This window comes from Aspergillus heteromorphus (genome assembly GCF_003184545.1).
Source record: "Aspergillus heteromorphus CBS 117.55 chromosome Unknown BO70scaffold_24, whole genome shotgun sequence".
NCBI classification, from domain to species: Eukaryota; Fungi; Ascomycota; class Eurotiomycetes; order Eurotiales; family Aspergillaceae; genus Aspergillus; species Aspergillus heteromorphus.
The window spans coordinates 256,938-270,559 of record NW_020290429.1 but is presented as its reverse complement, the minus strand read 5'-3'; the positions used below and the strand labels follow the sequence as shown (position 1 = coordinate 270,559).

General features: G+C 53.8%; 6 protein-coding genes across 6 annotated transcripts; 5 read left to right on the top strand and 1 right to left on the bottom strand.

Moving 5' to 3' along the window:
• Positions 1–680: 680 nt before the first annotated feature.
• Positions 681–2,400, top strand: BO70DRAFT_297233 (putative C2H2 transcription factor (Con7); the record flags this gene model as incomplete). Its single annotated transcript, XM_025539560.1, has 3 exons — positions 681–1,364; positions 1,553–1,733; positions 2,045–2,400. 3 exons carry the CDS (start codon positions 681–683, stop codon positions 2,398–2,400), a joined length of 1,221 nt encoding a protein of 406 aa, XP_025396812.1.
• A 2,624-nt stretch (positions 2,401–5,024) lies between these two features.
• Positions 5,025–5,943, bottom strand: BO70DRAFT_109539 (uncharacterized protein). The gene has a single exon (XM_025537865.1). The coding sequence runs from the start codon at positions 5,693–5,695 to the stop codon at positions 5,189–5,191; it is 507 nt and encodes a 168-aa protein (XP_025396811.1). The 5' UTR covers positions 5,696–5,943; the 3' UTR covers positions 5,025–5,188.
• On the top strand, positions 5,714–7,718 carry BO70DRAFT_297120 (pentatricopeptide repeat-containing protein; the record flags this gene model as incomplete). The annotated part of the gene is made up of 2 exons (XM_025539555.1): positions 5,714–5,929; positions 6,054–7,718. 2 exons carry the CDS (start codon positions 5,714–5,716, stop codon positions 7,716–7,718), a joined length of 1,881 nt encoding a protein of 626 aa, XP_025396810.1.
• A 365-nt stretch (positions 7,719–8,083) lies between these two features.
• Positions 8,084–9,551, top strand: BO70DRAFT_389133 (Yip1 domain protein). Its single transcript, XM_025546055.1, has 4 exons — positions 8,084–8,355; positions 8,470–8,878; positions 8,957–9,109; positions 9,163–9,551. The coding sequence occupies exons 1-4, from the start codon at positions 8,268–8,270 to the stop codon at positions 9,410–9,412; spliced, it is 900 nt and encodes a 299-aa protein (XP_025396809.1). The 5' UTR covers positions 8,084–8,267; the 3' UTR covers positions 9,413–9,551.
• A 1,116-nt stretch (positions 9,552–10,667) lies between these two features.
• Positions 10,668–12,545, top strand: BO70DRAFT_354875 (Ran-binding domain-containing protein; the record flags this gene model as incomplete). The annotated part of the gene is made up of 6 exons (XM_025541887.1): positions 10,668–10,710; positions 10,853–10,888; positions 11,023–11,501; positions 11,556–12,063; positions 12,118–12,425; positions 12,480–12,545. 6 exons carry the CDS (start codon positions 10,668–10,670, stop codon positions 12,543–12,545), a joined length of 1,440 nt encoding a protein of 479 aa, XP_025396808.1.
• On the top strand, positions 12,467–13,102 carry BO70DRAFT_109493 (uncharacterized protein). The gene has a single exon (XM_025537864.1). The coding sequence runs from the start codon at positions 12,614–12,616 to the stop codon at positions 13,013–13,015; it is 402 nt and encodes a 133-aa protein (XP_025396807.1). The 5' UTR covers positions 12,467–12,613; the 3' UTR covers positions 13,016–13,102.
• Positions 13,103–13,622: the final 520 nt, after the last annotated feature.

Genomic DNA, 13,622 nt, shown 5'->3' with positions numbered 1-13,622 from the left:
TACCTCGTCTCGGTTTGCCTCTATCTCATTCGATACGTTATTTCCCCCCCTCTTCTCCGCCGCCCGTCGCTTCTGTCCCGCCGGCCTGTCCAAGTGAGAGACTGTCTGTCTCTCTCTGTGTGTGTGTGTGTGTGTGTGTTTGCAAAGTTCCTAACGCGCCTTGATCACGCGTGGATACTTCTTTTCCCTTGGGTTATTCTCTTTCCCACCTGCTTCACTTATATTCCTGTGAACTCCAACGCGCTATTTCTGGACGTGCAAGATCTGGTGTCGCAGCAATCAATTCACTGGCCTGCTCTCTTCAGATTCACTTAATAGTACGTTCCAACAAAAAAAAAAATACACGCACATACGCAACAGAAGGGAGGATCTTCAATCAGCTTCGGCCGCTTTCTATCCAGATCCTCCGGCTTTCTGCCCGCAATCTTTCTTTCTCACTCACACTCTCTCTTTCTCTCTTTTTTTTTTTTTTCACTTTTACCCCCTGTCTACACTACCATCGCGATAATCCTGTCTCTTTCTTTATTTCCTTTTTTTCTCTTTCCCCCCCCATTGTCCTCGTGCGATTCATCCTGTGTTGTTGGCAATCCCCAAGCTCATTGTGTTCTCTCGACGCGTCTGTATAGGAGGAATTGTCAGGGAGATCGCTACCAACCCGCTCGCGGTGAAAACTGTATTATATGGACAACCGACCTGCCACCGAGTACGCGCAGTCAGGTTCGCACTTTCCATATCCACCGTCTGCCGCGCCCCATTCTGAACTCCCCGCTGCAGACCAGGCTTCTGCTGCTGCCACTGCTCAATACACCCCTCAACCTGAGGTCCGCCCGACGCCTCAGTACACCCCCCAGCCCGAGGTTCGCCCCGCCGCCAATATTTCGTCCTCCAACACGCCGCAGTCGGACTACGGTCTGAACCAGCCGCCCGCCGCGCGCTCTCCTGCTTATCCCGAGTACCTCGCCCGCCCACCTCAATACCACCACGCGCCCAACACCCAGGCTGGTGGTGCGGCAGGTATGGCTCAAGCAACAAGTCCGTCCATGCACACCCTCAGCGATGGGCAACACCATGACCATCGCAACCACACGAACGTGAAGTCTGACGCGGCCGTTCCTATAGATCCCTCAATCGCGGCATCCAGCCCCACCTATCCTCCCCCCTACTCGCCCTACCAGCCCCAGGGCCACGAAATGGCACAGTACCAAGGCCACCCCCCTCCGCCTCCTCCTCAGATGTATACGCGTCCGGAATGGTCGCATGGATATGGACAACATCAACACGGCCTGCCTGGCCCATATACCACTCCTGCCACAACGGTTGGTCCCGCCTCCCCTGCTGCGACCGCAGGGCCGCGCCCTGGCCAGGTATGTGTTTGATGACTTTGGCGTCTGTTTCCAAAAGGCTGCGCTTTGGCGTTGGTTTCTTGTCTTGGACACCTCCCGGAGCCAGGGCTGCTGCCAGGCTGCCCTTTCGGGATGGGGGAAGCAGCGCACTTTTTCATCTACCGTGGCAAGCAAGATCATAGGCTCATTTGGCGTTTTTCTCTTTCTAGGTGTACTCGTTCGTTCCCATCCCCGGTGCGCAGCAGCATAAGCGGCCCCGTCGTCGGTACGAGGAGATCGAGCGTATGTACAAGTGCGGATGGAACGGGTGCGAAAAGGCATATGGTACTCTAAACCACCTAAACGCTCACGTCACGATGCAATCACATGGTGCGAAGCGGACGCCAGAAGGTGAGTTGGTTGATTTCCCCCTCGCGTTTGAGACCTTTGAGACCCAACCGCGACCACGCACCTGTTGTTTTTGTTGGTCGCGAACATCTGGATTGGGCTAGTGCGGGTGGCACGCGCTAGTCGTGTTACACTACCTTAGCGCCGCGGATCGCAGTAGCGTGACAAGCCGGTGCGGAGGTTAAGTCGCTCGACTAGTGTTTCTCCATCTGGCTTGCCGGCCCCGTGTTGCCTTCACTTCCCCCGTCTATCATGTCCCTCATTCACCCCTCCCCTCCACCATCATTCGCCGTACTGACCCATCTCTCCCGCAGAATTCAAGGAAATCCGCAAGGAGTGGAAAGCCCGCAAGAAGGAGGAAGAGGCCCAGCGCAAGGCTGCCGAGGAGCGCGAGCGTGCCGCCGCGGCTCAGGCTGCCCAGGCCAACCAGGTGGATGCGCCCAACCCTGCTGATCCCGCACAGGCTGGGCAACCTCCTGCCTACCCTGGCGGTGTTCGTCCCCAGCTACCTCCGATTGGATACCAGCCTGCCGACGGTCAGGTACCTGGGCAGTATGGGGCTGGTGCTGGTGGCATGGTTTACCAGGGCAATGGGCAGATGGCCTACCCTCCGAACTATCCCCACTCCCCGTACGGACAGACCGGCCAAGTGTATCAGCCACGTAAGTAGTCAGTCCTTTGTTATGTTTGCATTACCAGGACCGGGTCATGAGGAGGCCTCGAAAGAGACCAGAACCAAAAAAGAAAAAAAAGAAAGAAGACACCAACGGGATACACCACCATTACACCCGGATGCCAAGGACCCCACAATGCCACAGAGGTCTTTGGATCTATTGCTGTAAGGTCAGTAGCTGATCGATGATGGCTTCGCAGAAAACCAATCGACCAGCTACCCGCAATAGATGCCCAGCTTCCCTTACTTCTTTCAGGTTGCATGTTCTAATACAATATCTCCTAATCCCGTATCGCCATCCCCGGATCTAATTCTCTAAGTTCCTGCGCACATGATACCATTTTCTGGCCTTGATTGCCCCAGTCAAAAAGAGTGGCCTTGCGACTTACGCTTCTGTCCCAGTTCTGTTTTTTTGAGTTAGACTGCATGGGGAAAAAAGGATTAATCGAGGGGACTTGTTGTTTTTCACTCCCTACGCAACCACCGGCGATGGGATTACGACTTGGGATATCAGGCGGGTCTTCTGCATTATTATCGAGCTCTTTTCCAATTCTTCTGTGATTTATGCGGAACCTGTTTCTACTACGTGTGCTCTTCTATGTTTGTGGTTTCCTGCTATGATTCTTGTGACTTTCCTCTTCCGACACCTCTTTTCACCGTGCCCGTGTACTCTTCTTCCCGTGTCTTATGTTCTGACCAAACTTATGTTACCCTGGGTTTTTGGTCCCCGAAATTGTGCAATATTCTTGTCCATGTCCTTGCTCTTGCTCCATGGGCCCGTGATGGTCATGGTCTGACGGTGGAACTCCTCGGATTCTGATGCACATGGTTCTCCTCCCGTCTTCCGTCTGGGGATGATGGATGATCTGTTGTGGCGTGCCGGTTGGGAGGCGACGCTGTTCTCGATGGCAGGCGTTGTATCCGCGGCTGCAGGCGAGCCGATAGTGGGTGGTAGTTACTTGATTCAAATGACAATGGTTCGACTGCATTGTTCAGACAGCGCTGGAGTAGGTGAGAGGATTTACATCAAGAGCACCGAATTATTTCAGCAAGAGCCGCCGAAGTATCTGCATGCAGATGGTGCATTAGCGGTTCGGGGTCTGCAGGCGCCGCCTGCTGTAGTAGACTTCATAGCACGCCCCGTAATATTTCCGCAGGATGGGCAGGTATGTACCTAGTAACTTTAATAATCGGGCTGCATCACTTCCAGGGGGGTGGGTATACAGACTAGTGGTGTGACTAGTCGGTATGTAAGTGCTAGGGTGGGTGGATGGTGGTGGTGAGGACCAGGAGTCCAAGCTCCCCTGCAGTAGTTCGTGTGTTGTAAGTAGGACGATGGGTGGTGTCTACCTAGGTGGTATAACTATAGTAGTCTGTATGAGGTACAACGGAAGTACTAGCTAAGGTAGATAGATAAGAAGTATGGCAGATCCGACACATGGTCCGGGAATGTTTATTTTTATTTTTATTATTATTTCAGTTCATGTTATCCGAAAGATCAACAATAAATCAGGGGTTTGTTTGTTTGTTTGTTTTTGTTACTTACTAGTTCAGGGCACGGGAAAGCCGAACACAACAAACAATGATGAGGACATGACATGTTCTGGACCTGATCATCTGACTGACTAAGTAGCATCTTAAGGTAACTAGTTATAGCCATTTTAACTATAGATAGATACGGGAGTGCGATACTGGTTCTGGTCGAACTAGCGGCTTCCCCGACAGTTACTAGCGAGTACCTGAACCCCAGGTCGATAAGTTACTAGCTGACGGCTGACGGTTCCCTCCCTGACTTTTCCCGGTTGCCGTCTTAGCGGCCGTTGTGAGGCGTTCCGTTGGCTTGGATGCCTGAGCCCAGGCCGCAAGCCGCCGCACGCCTCCGATGTACTTACTTACTTGATTTACTAGTATTTGGTGGTACTGCTACTCCTAGCCGCGTAGGGCTGACTTTATATGGCCTGAGGCAGGCAGACACGTACCTGGCCTGGCTTGGCTAGTACTAGTTGTAGTTAGAATGTCTTTGAGTTTGGTCTGATTCATGCTACTATGTATGTACTAGTATCTGTAACCTACTAGTATGTGTCTCAAAGGCCTTGGTGCCTGAGGCCGACATACCTTAATAATGATGCCTGAGGCATCACATATGTTTTGGTTCTTCATGCCTGAGGCATTAGCCGGAGCGGAGTTACTTACCACGATAGTCAGCCACTGAGCTAGCCCGACTGGACCTAGCCCCGATAGCGATAGGTTGCGGCGACTGAGATTATTCTTCGGAGGTGCTGAAGGAAGATTTACCTTTTCCCCAGTTCACGGGCTGCACCTCTCTTTCTTGCATCTTGTTGTTTTCTGTCCCGAGGCGAGGCATTTCATCAATTCAGTGTATAGCGTCTTGCCTGATTTGGTTTTCTTTTCTTTTTTTTTTTCCAGTCAGTCTCTTGTTCCGAGTGAGTGAGTGAGTGAGTGAGTGTTTTTTCTCACGCCACTGAACGTTTCCTGGCGGACCTCCGCAGTCTGGTCTCTGGTCCTTTTCCCCTCGAAATTTCTTCGTCGGTCAGCTAGCTGTTCGCATTTCGACGCACGGACACAGCTCGAGATTTGGACTTTTTTTTTTTCAAGTGGGCTCAGATATTTTATATTTCATATCTCACGAGTCGACTTCGCTCTTTAGATGCTTCGGTGCGCAAATCCCAATGCGCTCCGGACGGGCGCTGGGAGATGCATGGCATCGGCCGTGCCCATGCCCATGCCCATGAGACTCCCCCTCGGCGCGCAATCGTCCCAAACCCTAGTCCGTAATCAATACCGTCTGAGACCGGTGCGGATTGGAGGCATATTCTTGAGATACATGTCGGGGGATGCGGTGGGATCTCCGGTTGCGCGGTCTGACGATATCTCCTTTTCCAATTCCAACGACAACGATAAATCTAACGATATATCCAACGACAACTCCAACGACAACTCCAACGACAACTCCAACGACAACTCCAACGACAACTCCAACGATAAATCCAACGAGAACGACAACTTCAACGGCAACGACAACAAGGATATCGGCGGTGGGAAGAAGCCGCAGCGTCCGGAGTCGAGCTTGATCATGATAAAGGAGGACCCAGTGGCCCATCCGGCTAAACATGCGCCCCGCACTCGTGTGCCCTATATGCCTCGACCGCGGCTGAGGGATGGCGTGAAATTCCCGAATCCGTACCAGATGGCTCAAGTCCAGAATGTGCTGTTTGCGTTGGCGACGGGGAAGACCCAGGCGTCTGCGCAGGGGACGATACCGGAGAAGCATTTGAAGGCGCCGTTTGACATGATCAGGGAGGAGTTGAAGTGGTTGAAGGACCCGGAGATGCTGGCGAAACGCGTGCTTCAGCTGTTGAAGGAGGGGAAGATCGCGTTCGGTGTGGGTATGCTTCGTCAGGCGCAGGTCGAGAAGAGGAAGAATGTCGAGTGGGCTTGGAATATCTTGTTGAGGTTCTGCTTTGAGAGGGATGCTCCTGATGCGGCGTATAAGTTTTATAATGATGTGGGTTTTCCCTTCTTCCCTTCCCCCCCCCCTTTACTCCGGGTTTTCAATACCCTGCAGCTCCTTTGAGGGGGTTGTGCAGGTTGATGGCTCGAACAGTGGCTGACCATTTCTGCTGCTGTAGATGAAAAAACGAGGATGTCGCCCGGATCTACGATGCTACACGATTATGCTGAACGGGTTTGCCGGGGTCAAGAATAGAGCGCTCTTGAATCCCGTGAAGGTCGCCCTGTCCATTTACCAGTCAACCACTAAGGCGGACAGCAAATTCGAGCCTTCCATCATCCACAGCAATGCGATGCTCAAGGTGTGCGCCGCTCACTCGGATATGGCTACTATGTGGAAGGTTGCTGGCGATCTACCGGAGACTGGTCCGAGCTCTCCCAACAACCCCACCTACAATACCATATTACAGGCGCTCATCAATGTCACGAAAAAGGATGTGGAGGCAATGGATCCTACGAATGTCGATGAAATCATGGCCAGAAAAGCAGAGGCGTTCATGGATGGCAAACGGATGTGGGGCGATATCGTCTATCGGTGGAAGACTAACCAGCTGGTGGTCGACTCCATGCTCGCTTCGATGATGGCCAAGCTGATGAAGGACACCGCCACCTCCGATCACGATTTATGGGAGGTTTTCGCTCTCCTCAAACAAACGTATGGGATTCCGATTCTCATGGACGAGCCCCCGAAGCCTGTGGTCGAGAAGCCTAAGGCGACCCCACCCCCGCCTACTGATATCGTCAATGAAGAAGATTATGTCCCGCTTGTGGAGGAAGGCGAGCTAGAGGAGCCTTTTAGGGTGGAGGAGGCGGAAGAAGAAGAGGAGAGCTTTGAGGATCTCTTCGCCCCGGTTGTTAACGTTGAGGGTTCAGTGGTGAAAAAGCATTTCGCCCCGGATAACTATGTCCTGATGACGATTCTCGAAACTTGCATCGCTCTCACCCAGGGTGTCGGTCCCGGAAAGAGATACTGGGAACACCTTACAGACCCAAAGAACGAGAGGGCGTTCCAGCCAGACAGGCTAACATATAACAACTATATGCGCCTTCTCCGACTATCCCGGTCCAGTCGGATGGCCCTCGAGCTAGTACAAGAGATGGTGTCCAAGAAACAAGCAGAAGGGAAGCTATTTCATATCGCATTAACCGTCTGCCTGCGTGACCGTCGAAACTGCAATGTGTTCAAGACCGCGAATGAAATCATGCGGCTCTTGGGCGAGTGCCTTGTACTCACCGACGAACGGGCCCTGATGGATTATATGAGACTGGCCGATATTTTGGCCGAGACCCCGCAAACCCTGGCGCATCTCAACGGCCTTGATGATGCGGGGAAGAAGAGCGAGAACGGGGGCGGAGCCGGCGTAGTCGACAGACAGAGGGCGAAGATGCTTACCATCGCAGCGGAACAGTTACTGTCTCACATCACCAAGCTCGACAAAGCCGTGGATCATTACGTCCTGCAGGAGAACGCTCTGCCTGCGCGCACCCACGAACCCCGTATCGATCGCTCGAGGGCGGACCCCGTTCGCGCCATCAGAGGCTCCGATGCCCATCGGGTTTTGGCCCACGCGGGACTGTTTTTGCGCGAGGTGTTGAAGAAGTACCAGAATGAATTCCCTACCGCGACCCGCTGTGCCATCCAGGACGCAGTTGACAGCCTGAAGAAGTACTCCCAGCAAGAGGTGATGCTCCAGTGCCAGAAGCGATGGGTGTCGCCGACCCCGGAACAGCTTCGCGAATATCAACTCCGAGTCAACGGTCCGATTACAATCCGGAGAGGATGAGGTTGAGGAGGCATGATGGTCATTTAATCTCCTGTCATCTATTGTTTGTTTCTGTAGCATAGGTGGGGGCGTTGGTATCGGTATATAGCCATTTTTTTGTATAATAGAAGGGAGAGGAGGAGTGGAGGGGGTAGGTCTCTTCCACAGTATCTATTGTTTCTCCTCTGTATGGGGTTCCATTGATGTATCCAAGTGGTAACTATCTATTTAGTTATGTGATGTGTGATATACATGATACATGAAGGCGTTTCAGAGCCGCGTGGGAGGGTCTTTCCGCCTGCCGGATTCAGCCCGTGCTGGCGTTGCGTACGTAAGGAATGCCACTCTAGCCTCTTTCCAGCTCCCCCAGCTTCCCCATCGTCATTCTCTCGCCCAACTCCTCCCTCCGTGAACCTCTGCCTTCTCATCCTCTGGGTACAGCCGGCCTGTCCAGGAACCTTCCACATCTGTCTAAGCGGGCGATGTCCCTGGTGCCGTGACCGAACCGTTCCTGAACCCGACAACCGGGACAACATCCTCCCTCCCTCCCTCCCCCTCAACTCCGTCGCCATGGCCAGCGCACACGCACACTATCCCCACGAGGATCTCCCTGACGATGAATCGATCCTGGACGACGATGTGATCGACGCCGACGATGGTGAGTTTGTCTGTTGGTCTCTGTTCTGATATCATCTCCATCTCCTCTGTTGTTGTTGTTGTTGTTCTTCTTCCCGACCCATCCACTCACACACGTCACTCTCCGTCCCTGCAGCTATCGATGCCGACGACCCCTTGAATGATACCTCGGATACCGCCCCGCTGCGAGGCAACATCCAGCCCGAGCCCTCCAGCTCCCGCGCCGCAAACCTCTCCGGAAATTACCTGACCTCCTCGATCCCCGGCGAGGACCGCCGCGCCACCCAGAGCACCATCGATGAGACCGTCTGGGAGACCGTCTCGCGCGACTTGCGCGCCGTCTGGGAGAAGATGCGGCAGGTCCTGTGGCCTAAATACCTGATCGGGGGGATGCTGCAGCGCGGGGGTGGTGGCATCGGTGCCGCCGAGCGAGGCGAGGCTACGGGCTTCGGCGGTGGATTGCGCAATATGGTGGGACGTTGGCCTGATGCCGATGTCGTCTTGCAGGGTGGTATGAGTGAGGGTCTTAGGGATTGGGATCTCTGGTGAGTTGGACTGGGTTCTTGTCACTTAGGGGGATGCATGCGCGTGGGTGGTGCTAACTACATGCTTCTACGTACTAGGGGCCCGTTGATTTTCTGCCTGCTCCTGAGTATGTTCCTGTCGATGCGCGCCAAGGAGGACCAGGCGTCGCTGGTCTTCTCCGGGGTGTTCTCGATTGTGTGGATCGGCGAGGCGGTGGTCACGCTGCAGATCAAGCTGCTTGGCGGTACTATGTATGGTGATCCCTTCCCTGACGTCGTTCGGGTTGCTGACGCTCCGGGTCTAGCTCCTTCTTCCAGTCGGTCTGTATTATCGGATACACGCTCTTCCCTCTGGTCATCGCCTCTGTCCTCAGTGCCTTCGGTCTCCCGACCATTGCCCGGATACCGGTTTATCTCGTGCTGATTGCGTGGTCGTTGGCGGCGGGCGTGAGTATTCTGGGCGGCTCGGGGGTGCTTCGCAACCGGGTGGGCATTGCGGTCTACCCGCTGTTCGTGTTCTATATTGCGATCGGGTGTCTCTGCTTTATTAGTTAGGGGGGTGGAGGCTGTAAGGAGAGAACCGGGATTAGTGGTGGTGGCAGGAAGTGGCGGGGACGACGCGAAAAGGGAGAGGCTGTTGGTTTTGGCGTGGACTGCTTTGCTTCTGTTCCGTGTTTGTATGTTCTGCGATAGAGTATTTCGTCAATTTCCGATATCCATTTCGTTCTGCCCGAGTAAATGGGAGAGGCGTGCTGTGTTGGAGAGAGGAAGTGGGAGAGAAAGAGAGTAACGAGCGGGGTGGCAGGCGGGCAGGCGGGCAGGCGGGCAGGCGGGCAGGCGAGCGGTGACCCAGCGACGGGCCAGCCAAACCAAACCGCCTGACAACAAAGCACTCCGTCACCCGCTGGCGTTCGTCTTCGTCGGGTCTGCCCATCAATCCACTTCCTCCCTCATCCTCGGCCATCCCTCCTATATCCCATTCCATTCCCTCGCCACGGCCGACCCTCTCGTCTCCCGCTCTCTGCGACCCTCTTCTCTGTCGCTGTGTCTCTCGCCTACCCAGAACACACCCCCGCCCGACCGACCGTCCGCCACCAGCTCTGACCTGATCCGACCCGACCTGACCTGACTTGATCTTCCCCTCAGCCTCAGCGCCTGCTGTCTGTCTGTCTGTCTGTCCGTCCGTCCGTCTCTGTCCGTCCGGGCCCCAAGACATCCACCTCAATCTGCATGCTTCACTCTTCTCTGTTCGTACCCTTCCCCCCTCCTGAGTCCCTGCTCTCTCCACCTGCTCCTGAGCATATTATCCCCCCTCCCCGTTCGACCGGCGGGTAGCAAGCAGCAGCGGTAGCAAGCAGCAGTCTCGCATTGCGGATGCAACCCACTCACCCACTCACCCACCCAGTGGGCCTGTTACTTGCCTACCTGCCTACCTGCCTGCCTGCCTGTCTGCCTGTCTGCCTGTCTGCGTGTGCTGTGCTGTGCAGCGCTGTACTGTAATTCCCACTATCTTGCGCCTATCCAACCACCACCATCATCCTCCACTTGCTTGCCTGCCTGCTTACCTGCCTGCCTACTTACTCTCTTCCCTACTTGTGTGCAAACATTTCTATCTTGCGCTATGCTGTGCTATGCTCTATAATTTTACATCAATGGACTAACGTTATCTTCCCGCTCCATACAGAGACTTTCTTCGCCCGAAGCGCCTGCAGTGAACCGATCTTTTTCTTTTTCTTTTTTTTTTTCTTTCCTTTTTTTTTTCGATATCCTCGACTCGACCTTTATTATAATTTGTGATTCGCTGTTCGATATGGCGGCGTCAGACTCGTACCGGAATGGTGCGGTCGTGGAAGGTATTTTTTTTACGCTTTTGTTTTGTTTAATATGTGAGGGGTTGGTGGTGGTGGTGTCGCGGGGAGAGAGAGGGATGGGGTGGGGGTGGGGTTGAGGTTGTCTTGTGTTGTGATGTGCTGTGCTGACTGGTTCGCGTGGTAGATGAAGTCATGAGGGAGTCATTGGAGCAGTGTCAAGGTATGTGGGATATTCTTTCTCTCTATCTCTCTCTCGGGTTGTGTGTGTGTGTGCGCGCGCATGTCAATTGGGTCCGACGGATAGGTCCTTTGCGCTATTTGCTTCTCGCTTATACTGACGGAACTTTCTGACAGCCGCAGAAGACTCGCAAGCCTCTGACAATGACGGTGGGGAGCGCCCAGTCCGGAACAAGCTCAAGGAAACCTCGATTACCTCGGCACCTAAGCACACCACCGAAGAGAGTGCGAACGCGCAGGATGGCGATTCGAGTAGGAATAGCAGCCGGGGTAGGAAGCGATCGTTCGATGAGGATCAGCCTGAGTATACTGAAGACGACCAAGGCCATAGACGGAAGCGCTCGCGCGACTCGGCCACCGAGGAGGAGAATGCGAATGCCGAGGCCCAGCCACAGGAAGCGGAGGAGCTCTCGAGGAAGATTCTGAGCCCGAAGAAGAAGAGAAGCAGGGATCAATTGGATAAGGACGAGTCCAAGGCTGGCGATGCCGCGGAGAAATCGAACCACAAGGCTGCGGAGGAGGTGTCGACAGAGAAGTCTACTATGGAGGGACAACCCGAGAAGAAGCGACACACGGATGATTCCCGAGCGGAGGCGGTATGTATTATGGGCAATTGTGCTGTGAGGCGCGTGAGCTGATGTGTCTGGCAGGCTCCTCTTACTAGTGCGTTTGCGAATACGTCCTCTGTTTCGCCGTTTGGAGCCATTGGCGCAACAAAATCGAGGGAAGAGTCGAAACCGAGCGCAGTCACCTCGCCATCTGCTTTCGCCGCGTCAAGCTTGTCTGCGTTCGCGAGCTCGGAGCAGTCGCCCTTTGGCTCTCTGGGAGGCGCGACCTCTGTCTTCAAGTCCCCCGCGTCGACGGAAACCCCCAAGCCGGCCACCACGGGATTTGCTGCTGCTGCTGGCACCTCTGGATTCGCGGCCATCGGGTCGGGATTCTCAGGGTTCAGTGGTGGTTTCGGGTCGTCGAGCTCGACGGGTGGTCTGACGAGTTTTGCAGCTCCTGCTGGGCCCAGCGTTCTGACCAGCTCGAAACCCGCCGCTTTCGGCGCCCCCGAAGACGAGGAGGAGAAGGAAGAGGAGGAGGAAGATGGCGAGACAGGCCCGGGCGAGTTCGAGCAGGACAAGACGGACGAACGGTTCTTCGAGCGGCCGAGTAAGTGATTGCGTGTCTGTCCGCGATGGTACTATCTAACGCATCTGCGCACAGTCGAGACGGGAGAGGAGAACGAGAAGACGTACTTCTCCTGCAAAGCGAAGCTGTTCCAGTTCTCGGACAGTGAGTGGAGAGAGCGCGGCATCGGGACCTTTAAGGTCAACGTGCGAATCACCGACGGCGTCGAGGACAAGAAAGCGGCCCGCATGATCATGCGCGCGGACGGCGTGCTGCGCGTGATGCTGAACGCGCCCATATTCAAGGGAATGACGGTGGGTGATGGCGAGGGCAAGGAGCCCAAGTCCAAGCAGATTCACCTGGCCAGTCTGGAGAGCGGCCGCTCAGTTCCCATTCTGCTTCGGGTAGGTTTAGCCCATTCTCTTTATGACAGACGGGAAATGTACTGACGTGAAAAGACGGGACACGAGGACCTGTCGAAGGAGCTGTACCGCGTCGTGCGTGAGCTCCAGGAATACCAGTGAGAGATTAGACACTCCTCCTCCGGAGTACCGCGAAACGAAAAAAAGCGTCCGTAATAAGCCGAGTTGAGATGAGACGCCTACATAGCAGATCGGTGTGTGGGTTGGCATTTTGCATTTGGGCCCGAGGAGTCAGATTGGCGGGTGTGTTGCGTTGTGTGCGTTGCGTTGCGTTGCGTGGGTTGGGGGGGGGGTTGCGCATTTGCAGGATCAGGATCAGGATCAGGATCGATTTGATTTGCAGTCTTATACACATTACAACTCTCTTTAGCATTTTCTTCGTGTATGTTCTTTTGGTTTATGTGGATCATATCAGACTCGGACTTACATTGGACTGCTGCTCTACCTGCTCTACCTGCCTGCTTATTATGGTTTGTAATGACCTGGGATATGGTACAGTGTACAGTGTACAGTGTACACTGTATCTACACTGCGTGACTGTATACTATCTAGTATATGGACCACGAAGTTAACTACAGTGGGTGATGCATGCTGATGCTGTGATACCAAATGCATCAGAGTCAACTCAAGACCAGATCAGATCCCCTGCTTATCCCGATGTGGTTTAGATTAATCATTAGTTATTAATTATTGACGATCGCTGTCGACGGTAATCTTATTCTTATTCTTATTCTTATTCTTATCGGGGACTGGGAGTGAGTGAGTGAGTGAGTGAGTTGGACGTCAGTCAACTCAGTTCAGTTCAGTTCAGTTCAATTCAGTTCAGTCCAGTTCTGGTGGTGCCGTGCAGATCTGTCGTATACTAATACTAATACTAATACCAATACTAATACTAATATCAATTGCTACCTACCTTACTGCATAGACTATAGATAACTACTCCTCCGTACATAGATTAGATTAAGTACGGATACTGTAATCTGGATGGATAAACTATAACTAGATAGGTACTAACTATACATTACCCCCTTGCTTGAACACGGCTGCACTAGGTATTTAGGGAGGATAGATCTAGATCTTATTCGCGATCTGGATCTATGGATCTACTTACATACTTACATATCTACTGGTTGGTTAGTGGTTGGTTAGTGGTCAGTGTTACAGGATCTGCGATCAGTA